The following is a 13,457-nucleotide window of genomic DNA, read 5'->3' on the forward strand; positions in this document are numbered from 1 at the left end:
AATGAGCAAAATGAGCAAAATGAGCATATTGAGCAAAATGAGCATATTGAGCAAAATGAGCATATTGAGCAAAATGAGCATATTGAGCAAATTGAGGAGGTTGAGAATATTTTGATTGAATAAAAAACGAAACACATATATGTGCATGCAAAAAAGGACAAGCCAGATATAAATGAGATGAACATATATACATATGGCGGAGAAATGTTCCGATAAAATAAGTGCTGGGGATTTGCTTTTTTCCCGTTATAGTAGTTCATCATATATAGCAAAAAAGAAATAGCAACCTAATGCGTTAATGGGAAAACTGTTAAGACATGTTTTTTGGAAAATTTTTTCTCCTGTATTCGTTCATTTTGTTCCATCTGTTATGACAATTCTGTTTGTTCCTTTTTCCACCTAGTTCTCCTTTTCCATTTACAGTCCTATCTTTTTACTGCCTATCTGACTGAGCACGTGGTCTATAAGGTTGGCAGGAACAGGATTCCGCCAATTTTCGTCTGCATAAGTACTCCGCATATTTCTTCTACGGTCACTGCTATCACTACTGCTAAGCCCATTCGTAGCTCCATTTTTGTAGTTTTTTTTGGGGGGAGCAACTTTCCGCTCTTCATCAATTTTGAGCTTGTACTTTTTTATTTTCTTTTCAACTTTTCCTTGAATTTTTCTTAATTCCTTTATCATCTGTGCTTTCCCATCTATATGAAAAGATACAGATCTATCTCCTAAGCATTTAGTAGATGTATCTAAACTATAACTACGATGATAATAGTTGCTACTTTGCTCTTTTTTGAAAAAGTCAGAAATTTCCAAGTACTTTTCATCTTTTTCAATATAATTACCATTCTCTATCGAATTGAATGAATTTTCTCCATATTTCTCTACCTCCTTTTGTTCTTCCGCTTCTGCATCCTGTTGTTTAGTCCTCAGCTTTACAATTTCATCATCATTATGATATGAGTTATGCAATGGTGCTAAATATTGTTTAATTTCTACATGAGCGATATTATGACTATTAGTTTTATATTTATCAGACATCCTTTTTCCCTCTTCATTTTTTACGTAATATAATTTTTCCTTATTTTTTTTATTATTTTGAGTGATACAGTTATTACAGCTAGCTATTTTACCATTTTTATTTTCATCTAATACGTAACTACATTTTTTCCATCCGTTTGTTCCTTCGAAATTGATTTCTCTCTCTCCATCATTTCCAAAATTATAACTGCATAAACCTTTTGACCCCTTAGCATACATCATATTATCTTGTGAAGCATTTTCTCTATTCATATTCCTTGTTGCATATTTTATTTTTTCGAAGCATGTATGATGTATGTTCCCCTCATCAGCGGCTTCTTCATACATGAAGTTATTTGAAATATTTTCCATTTCGTATCTATTATAGGTTAGGCACTCACAAGTGCTATTTTTCCCTTCCTGTGTACTGCTCCCCCGATGTGTACCTACAAGCATGCACTCTTTTGTGCCCAAGCGTGTGCAGCATGTACTCTCACCTTGCCGTATATGTACGAAAGATATGTCTTCCTCACGTTCAGCAGCACTAGAAGAAGATGGTGTTAATGGTAATGATGTGCTCCTTTCATTGAAATATTTCTCGTTAGCACTGCCACTTGCGCGACCGAAAAGTAGTCCCTGGTCCTCCAGTTCACAGTTTATCGAATGAACGTTGTCAAGATTCGAATCGCGGGAAGTGCCTTTATCAGCATAAGCAGTATTACTCCCGATATTAGTACCCCACGTACCGTTTACACGATTTGCATTTGCAATATCTCCACATTTCACGATCATGTTTGACCGATTTGCACTATCCTCAGAAATAGTATAACCATTAATCATATTTTCTTTAGAACCATATTTTTTCATTTTTTCAAAATTGTTTTTGCCTGTACATCTGGACTGTTTAATACTTGGATAGTTTTTACTCTTACTTATATTTTGTCCTTGCCATTTATCACATTCTAAATTAGCGTTAATACAATTATTACTATGTGAATAGCTTAAATTTTGCAAAAATTTATGAATATGGTCATTTAATTTAAATAATTCTACTTCCAGCATACTTTTCTTTTCTTCATCATTGTATACAGTTTTACCTTTTTTTTTATGTCCAACAATATCCTTATTTAAAATTGATCCATTATCACACACCACGTTTGAGTCATTACACTGTCTGGGTATGCTGCTTAAAAATCTTTTACTATTATCACCCGAATTACAATTTTGGCTAGTCATTGGATCTACATGTGTATCTCCTTTTATGTCCAGGTTGCCTAACCAATGTTCATCATGTTCGTCCATTTTTGCAGAATCATTATTACCATTATTCTTATACCCATCTGACAACATCTCACAGGGGATCCCATCGTAATTCTTATTTCTCTCACTATCATTTTTATCTACAGTACTGTTTAGGTTACTGTTTGATGTAGAGTCGCTACCAATTCGGGCAGAAGCACCCATGGTAGTTACTCTGTCAATGGTACCTCTGTTGATTCCGCCACTGATGCCAACATTGATGCTTCCATTGATGATATCACTCTTTCTGCTTATAGTGGTGCTAATTTTATAAGCACCTCCCCCCTCCAGGTCATTCTGCAGCAAATCATTCTGCAACCAATGTCCTTCTTCTGCAGTATGATGGAGGGCATAACTATTGCTATTATACAGTTGACTATTGTTCGTTTTGTTCTTTTCACTACTACTAGAGGTGCTGGTGCACGTTCTTATGCATGTACTGCTTAATGTACTGTTGACTGTGATGTTGTCCATTACATCATGGTACACAGAGCATCCACTGCTTGTGACTGCATTCTTACTATCTTGAACAGTTGAGAGGTTACGAAAGACAGTTTTCTTCTGCTCACTTATTACAGAGTCTCCCATTTGAGGATAATTGTCTGTACTGAAGTACTCCCGAGTATTCTTTATTATCACCCCTTCTTCACTTTCGCCTTTTTTTATCACCCCTTCTTCACGTTCGCCTTTTTTTATCGCCTCTTCTTCATTTTCGCCTTTTTTTATCGCCTCTTCTTCACTTCCGCCTATTTTTATCGCCTCTTCTTCACTTCCATTCATTTTCACTATATTCGCCCCACTGTTAACACAATCTACCCAGTTGTCGTTCGAAAAGTTCGATTCGAGGTTTAATGGAAGAGAATGTTTTCCTTCATGAACTAAATTTTGCTTTACATATTTTATATTTACATCAGGGGTATTATGGTCATTCCATTCTTGATCCTTTTTCAATAATTTTTGAAGAGTACAATATCTATTTGTTTTTTTACTTGCCAAGATGTTTTGATATGTGTCTTCAAATTTGTTAGATGAATTGTAATCAGTATTTCTGAATCGTATGGGATTACTTCTCCTGACCTGTTCATGCGTACTAGAGTTACTACATTCTGATATGAAATCGCTTTTTCTTAATACTTGTGATAGTATATTATTTGGTTGATCGCTTTTTGGTAACGTGAATTTGTTCAATAAGTTTATGACATTCTCAGTTTCAGTCTCCTCCTCCTGCTCTTGTGGTAGCTTATCCAAAGCATGACTTTCAGAATCCCCCGATACACTGAACGAGTTGGTGATAAAACTGTCAATTTTCAAATGTTGCATTTTTTTTGAAGACCCTAAGTCTTCCAAATCGTTGTAATACTGTAGCAAGGATGAATGCTTTACAGGGAGCTCCTGTTCATAATTGCGTCCATTATGTTCGTTACTTGCACTACATGCATTAGTTCCATTACTACCATCTAAAGTTTCTATGCTCCCTTGTCTTTCGCGCCTTTCGCCTGAATACCTGTTCCTCTGATGTGTTTCGGAATTATTACACAGCTGGTGAATGTACGACTGTTCAATAATATTTGAAGCAAAATGTTTATATACAGTACTTATATTATTTTCATGATACTTAAAGAAAGGATTATTCATATTAATTTTTGGATGAAAAGAAGGAATAAGAGCAGAAGATTTATTATTCTTTTTAATATTAATTAGTACATGCAAAAGAGCATTAACCTCTGTTTCATTTTTTTTTGTTAACAACCAGTAACCGACTAAATCGTTTTTATCATTATATTCAGTTAGCTCTATTCCATATGGGTAAATTCTTTTTTCTAAAATAGTTATATTAGAAATATTAGGATCACTGAATGGTTTAATATTTACATTACTAAGACTTACAATGGATTCGATATCATTGTTTAGGTTATTCACTGCATTTTTCGGTTCGAGATGACTACCACACGACCTACTCTTTGGATCATAATTTGTACAGTAGTCTTCATTATCATTCTTCTCACTCCAATTTGCAGTATTGGTGCCTTTACCTTTCTCTGAGTAAGTGTTTCCTGGATTTTTCATCCTCATCAAAGCAGTTTCTTTTCTTCTCCCTTCGACAGATGTTACAGCAGGTACAGACTCTAGAGCTACTACCCCCGTTTCTAACCCTTCTTCCACTTCTACTTCATCGCTACGCTCATATTTTCCTTCGTCATGTCCTCTTTTATCACTGCGTATAGGATCCGCATGCGTGTGTATACACAAGTAAACCGAACGAATGGACACAGTTCTCATTTCCCATTTTTGGTGCAAGGAATCCTTTCTCAAAAATTGTTGTTGATATGTAATTTCAATGTTCATATAAAAGTCAGTAAAGGGAATTACATGAAAATATTGTTGTCTTTTTTTTGTGTCATTGCTAATTGGTTGTATTCTTTCTTTATTAAATATTCTTTTTTGTAAAAAATCTCTAAAGTGTGCAGGATAAATAGGAATTTCAGTATTCGAATTAAACAGATACTGAAATTCATTTTTAATTTTTTGTGATATATTATTTATATTTTTTTTTGAATTTAGAATATCATTTTTCATATCATAAATTAGAGAACATAAGTGTTCAGATTTTATTTGAGAATGAGGAATTTCTAGTTTCTTTTCAATATCTATTAAATTGTCTTTTGTAAAAAATAAACATTTAAAAGATTCTAACTTTTGTACATAATAATCCAATGATAAACCAGCATTTCGATTACTTAGTTTAACCATGTGTTGTATTTCATTTCTTTTTTTCTCTAAATAACTTCTGTAATTTGTTCTTTCTTTATCTAACTTATTTAAAAAATTAGTACTTTTATCTTGCAAAATTTTTAAATTTTCTTGCATGTCCATTTTTTTTTTTTCAAGATAACTATTTGTAGCTATGAAACATGCCCTTATTGATCTCTTATTATTTTTACATATAATTTTACCATATTTATAAATATTTCTCAGTGCAGGTATGGTATTTTTTAAAACTAACGATTTTTTGTTTAATAAGTCCAATTTACTCTTGAGCTCTTCTTTTATTTCATTTTTTGCATCCACCAGAGTTAAAATTTCGTGGTTTCCTCTCATTAGCTTAAACCCGGGTTTCAACCCCTCTATGTCGTTACTACTTCCACTACTGTGTTGGTTAGAGGCACGATTGTTATCGCGGTTACAATTAGGGTCGCATTTGGGGTTACCATTACTGTTATCATCATCACTGCTATTACTTTTACCGTCACTATAACTTTCACTGTTGCTTTTCTTTTTCTTGTCTTCAAATTCGCTTAAGCTGACTATATTTTGCGTTTTCTCTTTTTTATGACCATGACATGAATTTTTTTTTTTCTGAGCTAAATTTGTGCAGGTGTTCAGGTTTTTTGAATTACCGCAATTATTATTGATATTGTTGACATTGTTGATATTGTTGACATTGTTGATATTGTTGACATTGTTGACATTGTTGACATTGTTGACATTGTTATGCTCTGTCTGGTTAAGATCATCCACGTTAGTGGTGCTTCCATTCTCGGTTTTTTTTTTTTTTTTTTTATTCTCCCCTTCACAGTAATAACTTTCACCACCTTTACTTTTGTTCTGAACGTGTACAGGATCGTTCAGCAAACAATCTGAACACAAAAGAGTGTAACTGCAAGTTTTGCAAGCATATTTTACATACTCATTTACATGTATTGGACATTTTTCTCTAATTTTGATTGGCACACCATTACCAAGCTCAACAAGCCATTTGTTTTTTTCTTTTAATATGATATCATTAAATTTATAATTATTTTCATATAATCCACTGCTAGCTACATTAATAACATGATCAGGGCTATTTTTGTGTAACTGGATATTACAAATTGCGCACAAAAATAAATTACAAGTTTTACAAAACAATGTAGAAATGTTTAAGAAGCAATTCATACAAGTCCTAAATTCACCTATACATGGAGCTGTATGATTTATATTTATATGTTTAAGAAACTCATTTAAATTTTTATTACTTTTATTAGTGTAATAAACATCATACATATTATCTATTATATTATAATTTGTATTTATTTCTCCTTTTATGTAGGACTTGATCATATTTTTTTCATTATTTTTTAAATCAAAATTTCCATTTTTTTTATTAACAAAGCAGTTCATATTTTCTTTTTCATTAATATCAAGTGGTCTTTTTTCATCCCTATTCTCGTCATTCTTTGTGATATCATTTTTTTGGTAAGGCAGACTTATACTTATATGATTCATCAAGTTCGTAGTATCATTTCTTCCATTATTAAAATTGTAATTTTCATATTTCAGTACATTACTTTTATGTTCACTGGGTGCAATGAACAAAGGTTCACGGATAACTATCTTATCATTCATCTTTAGAGGTTTTTTCTTTTGTACATACGAATAAGTTTTCAATTTTGCATGTATTACTTTTATGTCTCTTTTTATTGTGTGAAGCCGTGTTGTGTTGTGTGGTGCTATGTCTTTTTTTTTTTTTTTTTTTTTTTGCTGATGTCTACGTTCAGCTAATCTGTATTTTATCGCTTAAATGGATATGCGTGGGGGGACATACGCTTTGACACACGTGTATACGTATGTATATTATATACCCACAAATATATATGCACATTTACACACACGCATGCACATACAAATACATTTCCCCCCCCCCTGTTTGGAACTCTTTACAATTTTTAAAACAACAATTTGGCATTTTTTACAAATATCAAAAGAGAATAAAAAAAAAGAATAAAAAAAAAAAAAAAAAAAAAAAAAAAAAAAGAAAAAAAAAAAAATAAATGTATCGTTTAACAATTATGTTAACGATGTACATAAAAAAAAAAAAAAAAAAATTCTTCACAATGCAAGGTACGTATTTCCCATTTCAGAGAAATAAAAGAATAAATAGTTTTCAAGTATTGTGAACGGTATAATATTATCGGTACACATTTACGTATGCGCAACTGCAAGACGAACAGGTTTGCATTTGCCTTATTTTTCTTCCTTCCGTTTTGTTCTGTTTTATTTCGCTTTGTTTTGTTCTGAGTCGTATCATTTTACCATTTTTTTTCTTATTTTTTTTCATGTATATTTAACATACTTTAACTCTCATTTTTGCTTAACTGGCAATTTAACGTTTACATTTGACGTGGACAAAGAGATAGTGCCTTGCGCAAAATTGTTCACGCACGAATGTATGTATATAAATATATGTATGTATGTGTATTTGTATGTATGTGTATTTGTACGTATGTGTATTTGTACGTATGTGTATTTGTACGTATGTGTATTTGTACGTATGTGTATTTGTACGTATGTGTATTTGTACGCATGTGTATTTGTACGTATGTGTATTTGTACGCATGTGTATTTGTACGCATGTGTATTTGTACGTATGTGTATTTGTACGTATGTGCGTTTGTACGTATGTGTGTTTGTACGTATGTGTATTTGTACGTAAGTGTATTTGTACGTATGTGTATTTGTACGTATGAGCGTTTGTACGTATGAGTGTTTGTACGTATGTCTTAGCGAAAAGTAACAGTGTATAATGCCTTGTAAGACTTCTCATTTACATGTGGCAGGTATGAAAGACACGCGAATGCGAATTATTCTAAGCGCGTTGAGTGTATATTATTTTGTTAATTTTGCAGTCCTCTTTCTCTTCGATGGCATGTTAAAACTGTTAGCGGCTTAGCGTTACTGTTAGTGACTGTATTTTCGTATTCATATTTATTTTCATTTTTATTTTATTTTATTTTCATTTTTATTTTATTTTATTTTTATTTTTTATGTTTTTTCCATAGCAACTTTCCCTCTTTCAAAATTAAAAAGTAGTAATGAATATTAAGGTATCAGGAAGGTATCGGATATTGAGCTGCTCTTTCTCCTTAAAAGAAGTTCCAATTTGAGCAGTACAATTATAAAAGTCTTTTTTTTTTTTTTTTTTTTTTTTTTTTCATTTTTTTCGTGTTAAAATGTATATCCTTGTTATACGAATAATTTTTAGTTAAAAAAATGGACTAGTGTCAACAATTTTCTAGCTCAGAAGTCCTTCATAGACGTCATTGGGTGCTGTTATAAGATTTCGCTTCACAGGTGAAACACAACGGGATAGGAGGTCCTCCCCCTGTGCGTTTAAAAATATATAGATATAGTAGTTGCATTAGTAAAAATGAGTGCCTGTGCTTGTTCTGGGGCGGAAAATGAAATTTAAAAAAATTAAAAAAAAATAAAATTAAATTATATAAAATAAAGCAAAATAAAATTAAATTATATAAAATAAAGCAAAATAAAATTACGTAAATTTATGCGGAATGAAACAACGTAAAATTAAATACATAAATTTAATAAAATACGGTTAAATTAAATAAAATGGGGTTGATTAAAAAGATAGCAAAAACGCAGTAAGGAAGCAGAAAAGACACGAGGGGAAGCGAATTTCACAATGCTCAAACGTATAGGGAAAAAAAAAAAAAGAAAAAAAAAAGGGGAATTAAACTGAGGGATGTGGATATAAAAATTGAAAAGGGAGGAAATTTTAAAAAGAGCATAATAAATGGACTAGTTAATGAACGAATGAATAGATTAATTAGTGAGCGAATGAATAGATTAATTAGTGAGCGAATGAATAGATTAATTAGTGAGCGAATGAATAGATTAATTAATGAACGAATGAATAGATTTAATTAATGAAAGAATATACTAATTAATGCGTAAATAAAATGACATGCGAATGGGTGTAGTACGGGAAGAGTGCATAATGGCACATGACTAATTTGGTAAATAAGATGAACGATTGCACGCTTCGGAAAATAATAATAAAAAAAAAAAAAAAATTTTATAGAGAAAAATTATACTTTTGGAACGATTAAAATTTATTATTTTTTTTTTTTTTTTCACTTCTTAGCTTTTCTTACGAATTATCCCTTACCCCCAGGTATATCTCCACACCATTTATGGGGCACTGTGTGTGTCGAATGTTAAAATTTTATACTGCATATTTTTTATATTAATGAGTAAAGCTTTGGGGGTAATATCGAAGCTTGGGAGGCATACTAAGAGAGGTAATTTATTTGTTCCATTTTGCATATACTCAATTTCTAATTGATTGCAATTCCCATTAACAAAAATATGAGGATAAGTTTTATCATCATGTAAACAGAAAGGATCATTTTTAGTAAAGGGGTAACAACCTAGGGTATCAGGGGATGTAGGAGATAATATTCGACTTTTGGCTATCATTCTGAGTGCATTTATTTTGGTGTTTTGGGAATAAGAAATAATATTATGAACAGATTCACCAGACATACAACAAATATTTACATTGTCGATAGAAAAAATATATGGATTTGTTACACACTGAAATGAGTTATACTTTTTTGATTTCTTAAAAAAAAAATTAGGAAAAGGTTGTTGAGGTAAATTAGCATCACTAGGATCTTTTTCACCTGGCATTAGATCTACATACACAGCAGAACATAAAGAAGAAAGGAATATATCAATTGTATTTAAATCCTTTTCATCATTATTTATATTGCTAAGTGAATTTCCAACTATTACTAATCGAATTAAATTTGCAGAAAGTGTTTTATCTCCATGTAGACCTAAAATGAAATTTCTTAACAAAGATAAATTATTTACATTTTTATTTAGTTCATTAATATATAATCCTGAAACAAATAATATATACTTATTATCATTACTAATACAAGTATGTATATCTAATTTGGGGGTGTATGAATATATTAATTCTTCTACATACAATGACCCGTTACTCATACCTATTCCTTTTATTATTATTGTCAATCCTGTAATGTAATCAGCACTATTTATATTTCCTTCTAATTTCAATCTAGCTGTTTCATCTTCTAAAAATAGAACGTCTTCATCATGCGAGTAATTAATAATATTATCACATGAATCTATTTCACTTAAATATTCCTTCAGAATAGATGGTCTTAACTGCATCTTTTTAAAAAGAGTACCTATACAATAACATTTCTCGTTAACTTTTATTTCTTTTAAATAGTTTAATATATTATATCTTTCTTCCTCCTTTTTTATATTTATATCTTCACCATTTAACGCTTCCACAGTTCTCATTAGTAGCTTTTTCATTATTTTAATGCGAATCGAATATATCTCACTGAACTGCTGGGTGTATGTGGGATTGGTAAGCACAAACTCTTTTGACAAGTTTTCGTAACAGTAGTGCTGCTTTTTTATTTTTTTGCTCAGTGGAAACTCACACTCGTTCGATGTGGCAGTTTCATCAGCGCCGTCATTTTCGAAGCCATTTGTAAAGTCTTCAGAACTTCCATTTATGCATTCACCAGTACGTCCATTGGCACTTCCAACCACGTTAATGTGTTTTATTATATCCTTAACGTCTTTGTCGGTTACTTCCGCGTTCATTGCTTTGGGACTCAGTTGCACGTGAAGTAATAAGAGAGAAAATGAGTATTCTGTGTGGGTCCCTACGTTTTTGTGTATATGTGAGGGTACACACGTATGTACGTGCAAAGGTACATGTGCAACTGTGCTAGTATGCATGCAAGTATGTCCTGACCAGGTAGTCAGCAAAAATTCTACAAAAAAAAAAAAAAAATTAAATATACTTTTTAAAATATACTTTTTTCGCAAATGCTCTACACATAAAATTTAAGGACATAATTTCACAAAAATTAGCACGTATTATATATGTGTATGTACTAGTGCGTACGCATACATGCTCGTATGTACATATTATGTTAAATTAAAATTTGCGCCTTTTTAAATATTTGCTTAGCCATATTTTCAAAAGCTACATGTTAAAGACGATGGATGGGAGAAGTAAAAATAAAAAAAAATAAAAAAATAAATCAACTTCAATATTGCATAAATTAAGATATAAATCAACTCTTGTCGTTATTTTTTTGTTTTACTTCCATATTGTATTTGTGGAAATGTTGCGGTATTGCGGTATAGCAGTATTGCGGTATAGCAGTATTGCGGTATTGCAGTATTGCGGTATTGCAGTATTGCGGTATTGCAGTATTGCGGTATTGCAGTATTGCGGTATTGCAGTATTGCGGTATTGCAGTATTGCGGTATTGCAGTATTGCGGTATTGCAGTATTGCAGTATTGCGGTAATGCAATATTGCGGTAATGCAATATTGCAGAATTGACAGATGACCATTCATACATGTAAATACATACATATGCATATACATATAAACATATATATTCGACTGTACTACGTATGATGCATAAAAATATACACACACAATGCGTGAAAGAAAATGACATTCATGTGGAGCTTGCATCATTTTTCATCATTGAAATATATAAAAAGCTTAATCAAATTTTATCATATCATGCAAATTGCTTACATAGATGATCTCTGCTGTTTTTTGGAGCCGTCAAATTTGTAGCCACTAAACATATAATTCTTTCAGTGATATAACTATTTTTTTTTTTTTTTTTTTCCCTTCCTCTTCCTTTTTTCTTTTTTTTGACTTAAAAATATGCTATTTTTTAAAATTATCTGCATTAAATAAGAGGAATAAAAATGTATCTAATTACAGTGCTCAGTTATTCTGCAGCTTAAGGATGTAATGAAAAATGTGAGGGTACTTGTGCGCGTGAACGTGAATATGAACATGAACGTGTATACGATCCAAATGGATATATACATAAATATGTATATTCCTCCCTTTGGAAAGGAGTAGGAGGAAAAGCTTACTTTTGGCATTTGTTTTTTTTTTTTTTTTTTTTTTGCTTAATTTTTATACATCATTATATTATATACGTGTTAAGTTGTATACCCCTGTGTGAAAAAGTAAAAAACTACATAAAAAATCATACAAAGTTTAGCTGACCTGATAGTGGGGGCAGTGCATAAAAATAAAACAGAGATAGCGCCGCTCTGCTTGTCTTGGTATAATAAGCGCTTCTGCTAAAGGGGGGGAGGAGAAATAATTATATATACATATATGTATATATTTGAGCATATACATTTGCGCATGTATGTGAACGCGAGTACTGCGTACATGAACTTAATAAATGGTATAATTACGTATGAAGTATGACCTTATTTTGAGGTGTACAAATTAGAGGTCTGATAAACACAAAATGGAAAAAAAAAAAGTTTGGAACAAGCCCTTGTGCCAATATATGTCTAAAGTATATGTATGCACATGTACAGGCAAAATGTGCTACTTGTTATCCAGGTCGTACGTTTCCCTTTCCTCTTCCTCTTTTCCTTGAAATCGTCTTAAAAATACAGTCGCGATTCTCCAAAGTAGGCTTTACTCTCATACGCACTTTAGTGTAAATAGTGTGTATTATCTTGTTAGGTTTTTAAGTTTTTGCATGCAGAAAATTATTTCAAAAATGTAGAAGGCGGGAGAATATTACCTATTATGAGGGATATAATTTAGGGAACGCTTTTATAGAATTGTGATAAGGAAATATACTTTTAAATTGCGATAACTATAATGAAAATGGGCAATTATGAGTTTTTGTTTTTGTTTTTGTTTTTGTTCGTGTTCGTGTTCGTGTTTGTGTTCGTGTTCATGTTTGGGCTCAGTCGGAAACACAAAAAGAGATAAAAAGGTAGGATGTTATATATATACATACATGCACATATACGCATGTGCGTACATACATACACGAATACTTCCGTACGTACGTGTATAACGCATACTTTTTTTATGTATATTTTGAGTTATATAAGCCTTTTAAACATTGAAAAATAAAAAAAGCATTTCTCATATGCTCGTAAGGAAAAAGTGTACGTTAAATTTATGTAGAGCGAAAATAAATTTATAGGTCCTTTATCTGCTTGTCTAAAAAAGGGTCAAATGTTCTGCTTGGCATTCAGCAATGGCATATAAAGCATAAAAAGTAAAAAAAAAAAAAAAAAAAATCAAAAGTTGAAAGAGTTAGAAAGAGATAGAAAGAAGTAGAAAGAGGTAGAAAGAGATAGAAAAAAGTAGAAAGAGGTAGAAAGAGATAGAAAAAAGTAGAAAGAGGGAGAAAGAAGAAGAAACGATAATAAAAAAGAATATTTATCATTTTTGCAAATTAAAAAGAACGTCTTCTTTCTCTTTCTTCTTTTTTAACCTCAATTATAAAAGTGCAC

At 31.4% G+C, this 13,457-nt stretch overlaps 2 protein-coding genes across 2 annotated transcripts; both read right to left on the reverse strand.

Annotated features, from left to right (window-relative positions):
• Positions 1-417: 417 nt before the first annotated feature.
• PmUG01_08048100 (conserved Plasmodium protein, unknown function) lies at positions 418-6,702 on the reverse strand (the record flags this gene model as incomplete). The annotated part of the gene is made up of 1 exon (XM_029004656.1): positions 418-6,702. The coding sequence occupies one exon, from the start codon at positions 6,700-6,702 to the stop codon at positions 418-420; it is 6,285 nt and encodes a 2,094-aa protein (XP_028861323.1).
• A 2,583-nt stretch (positions 6,703-9,285) lies between these two features.
• Positions 9,286-10,746, reverse strand: PmUG01_08048200 (DNA polymerase delta small subunit, putative; the record flags this gene model as incomplete). The annotated part of the gene is made up of 1 exon (XM_029004657.1): positions 9,286-10,746. One exon carries the CDS (start codon positions 10,744-10,746, stop codon positions 9,286-9,288), a length of 1,461 nt encoding a protein of 486 aa, XP_028861324.1.
• Positions 10,747-13,457: the final 2,711 nt, after the last annotated feature.

This window comes from Plasmodium malariae (genome assembly GCF_900090045.1).
Source record: "Plasmodium malariae genome assembly, chromosome: 8".
In the NCBI taxonomy this organism is placed as follows: Eukaryota; Apicomplexa; class Aconoidasida; order Haemosporida; family Plasmodiidae; genus Plasmodium; species Plasmodium malariae.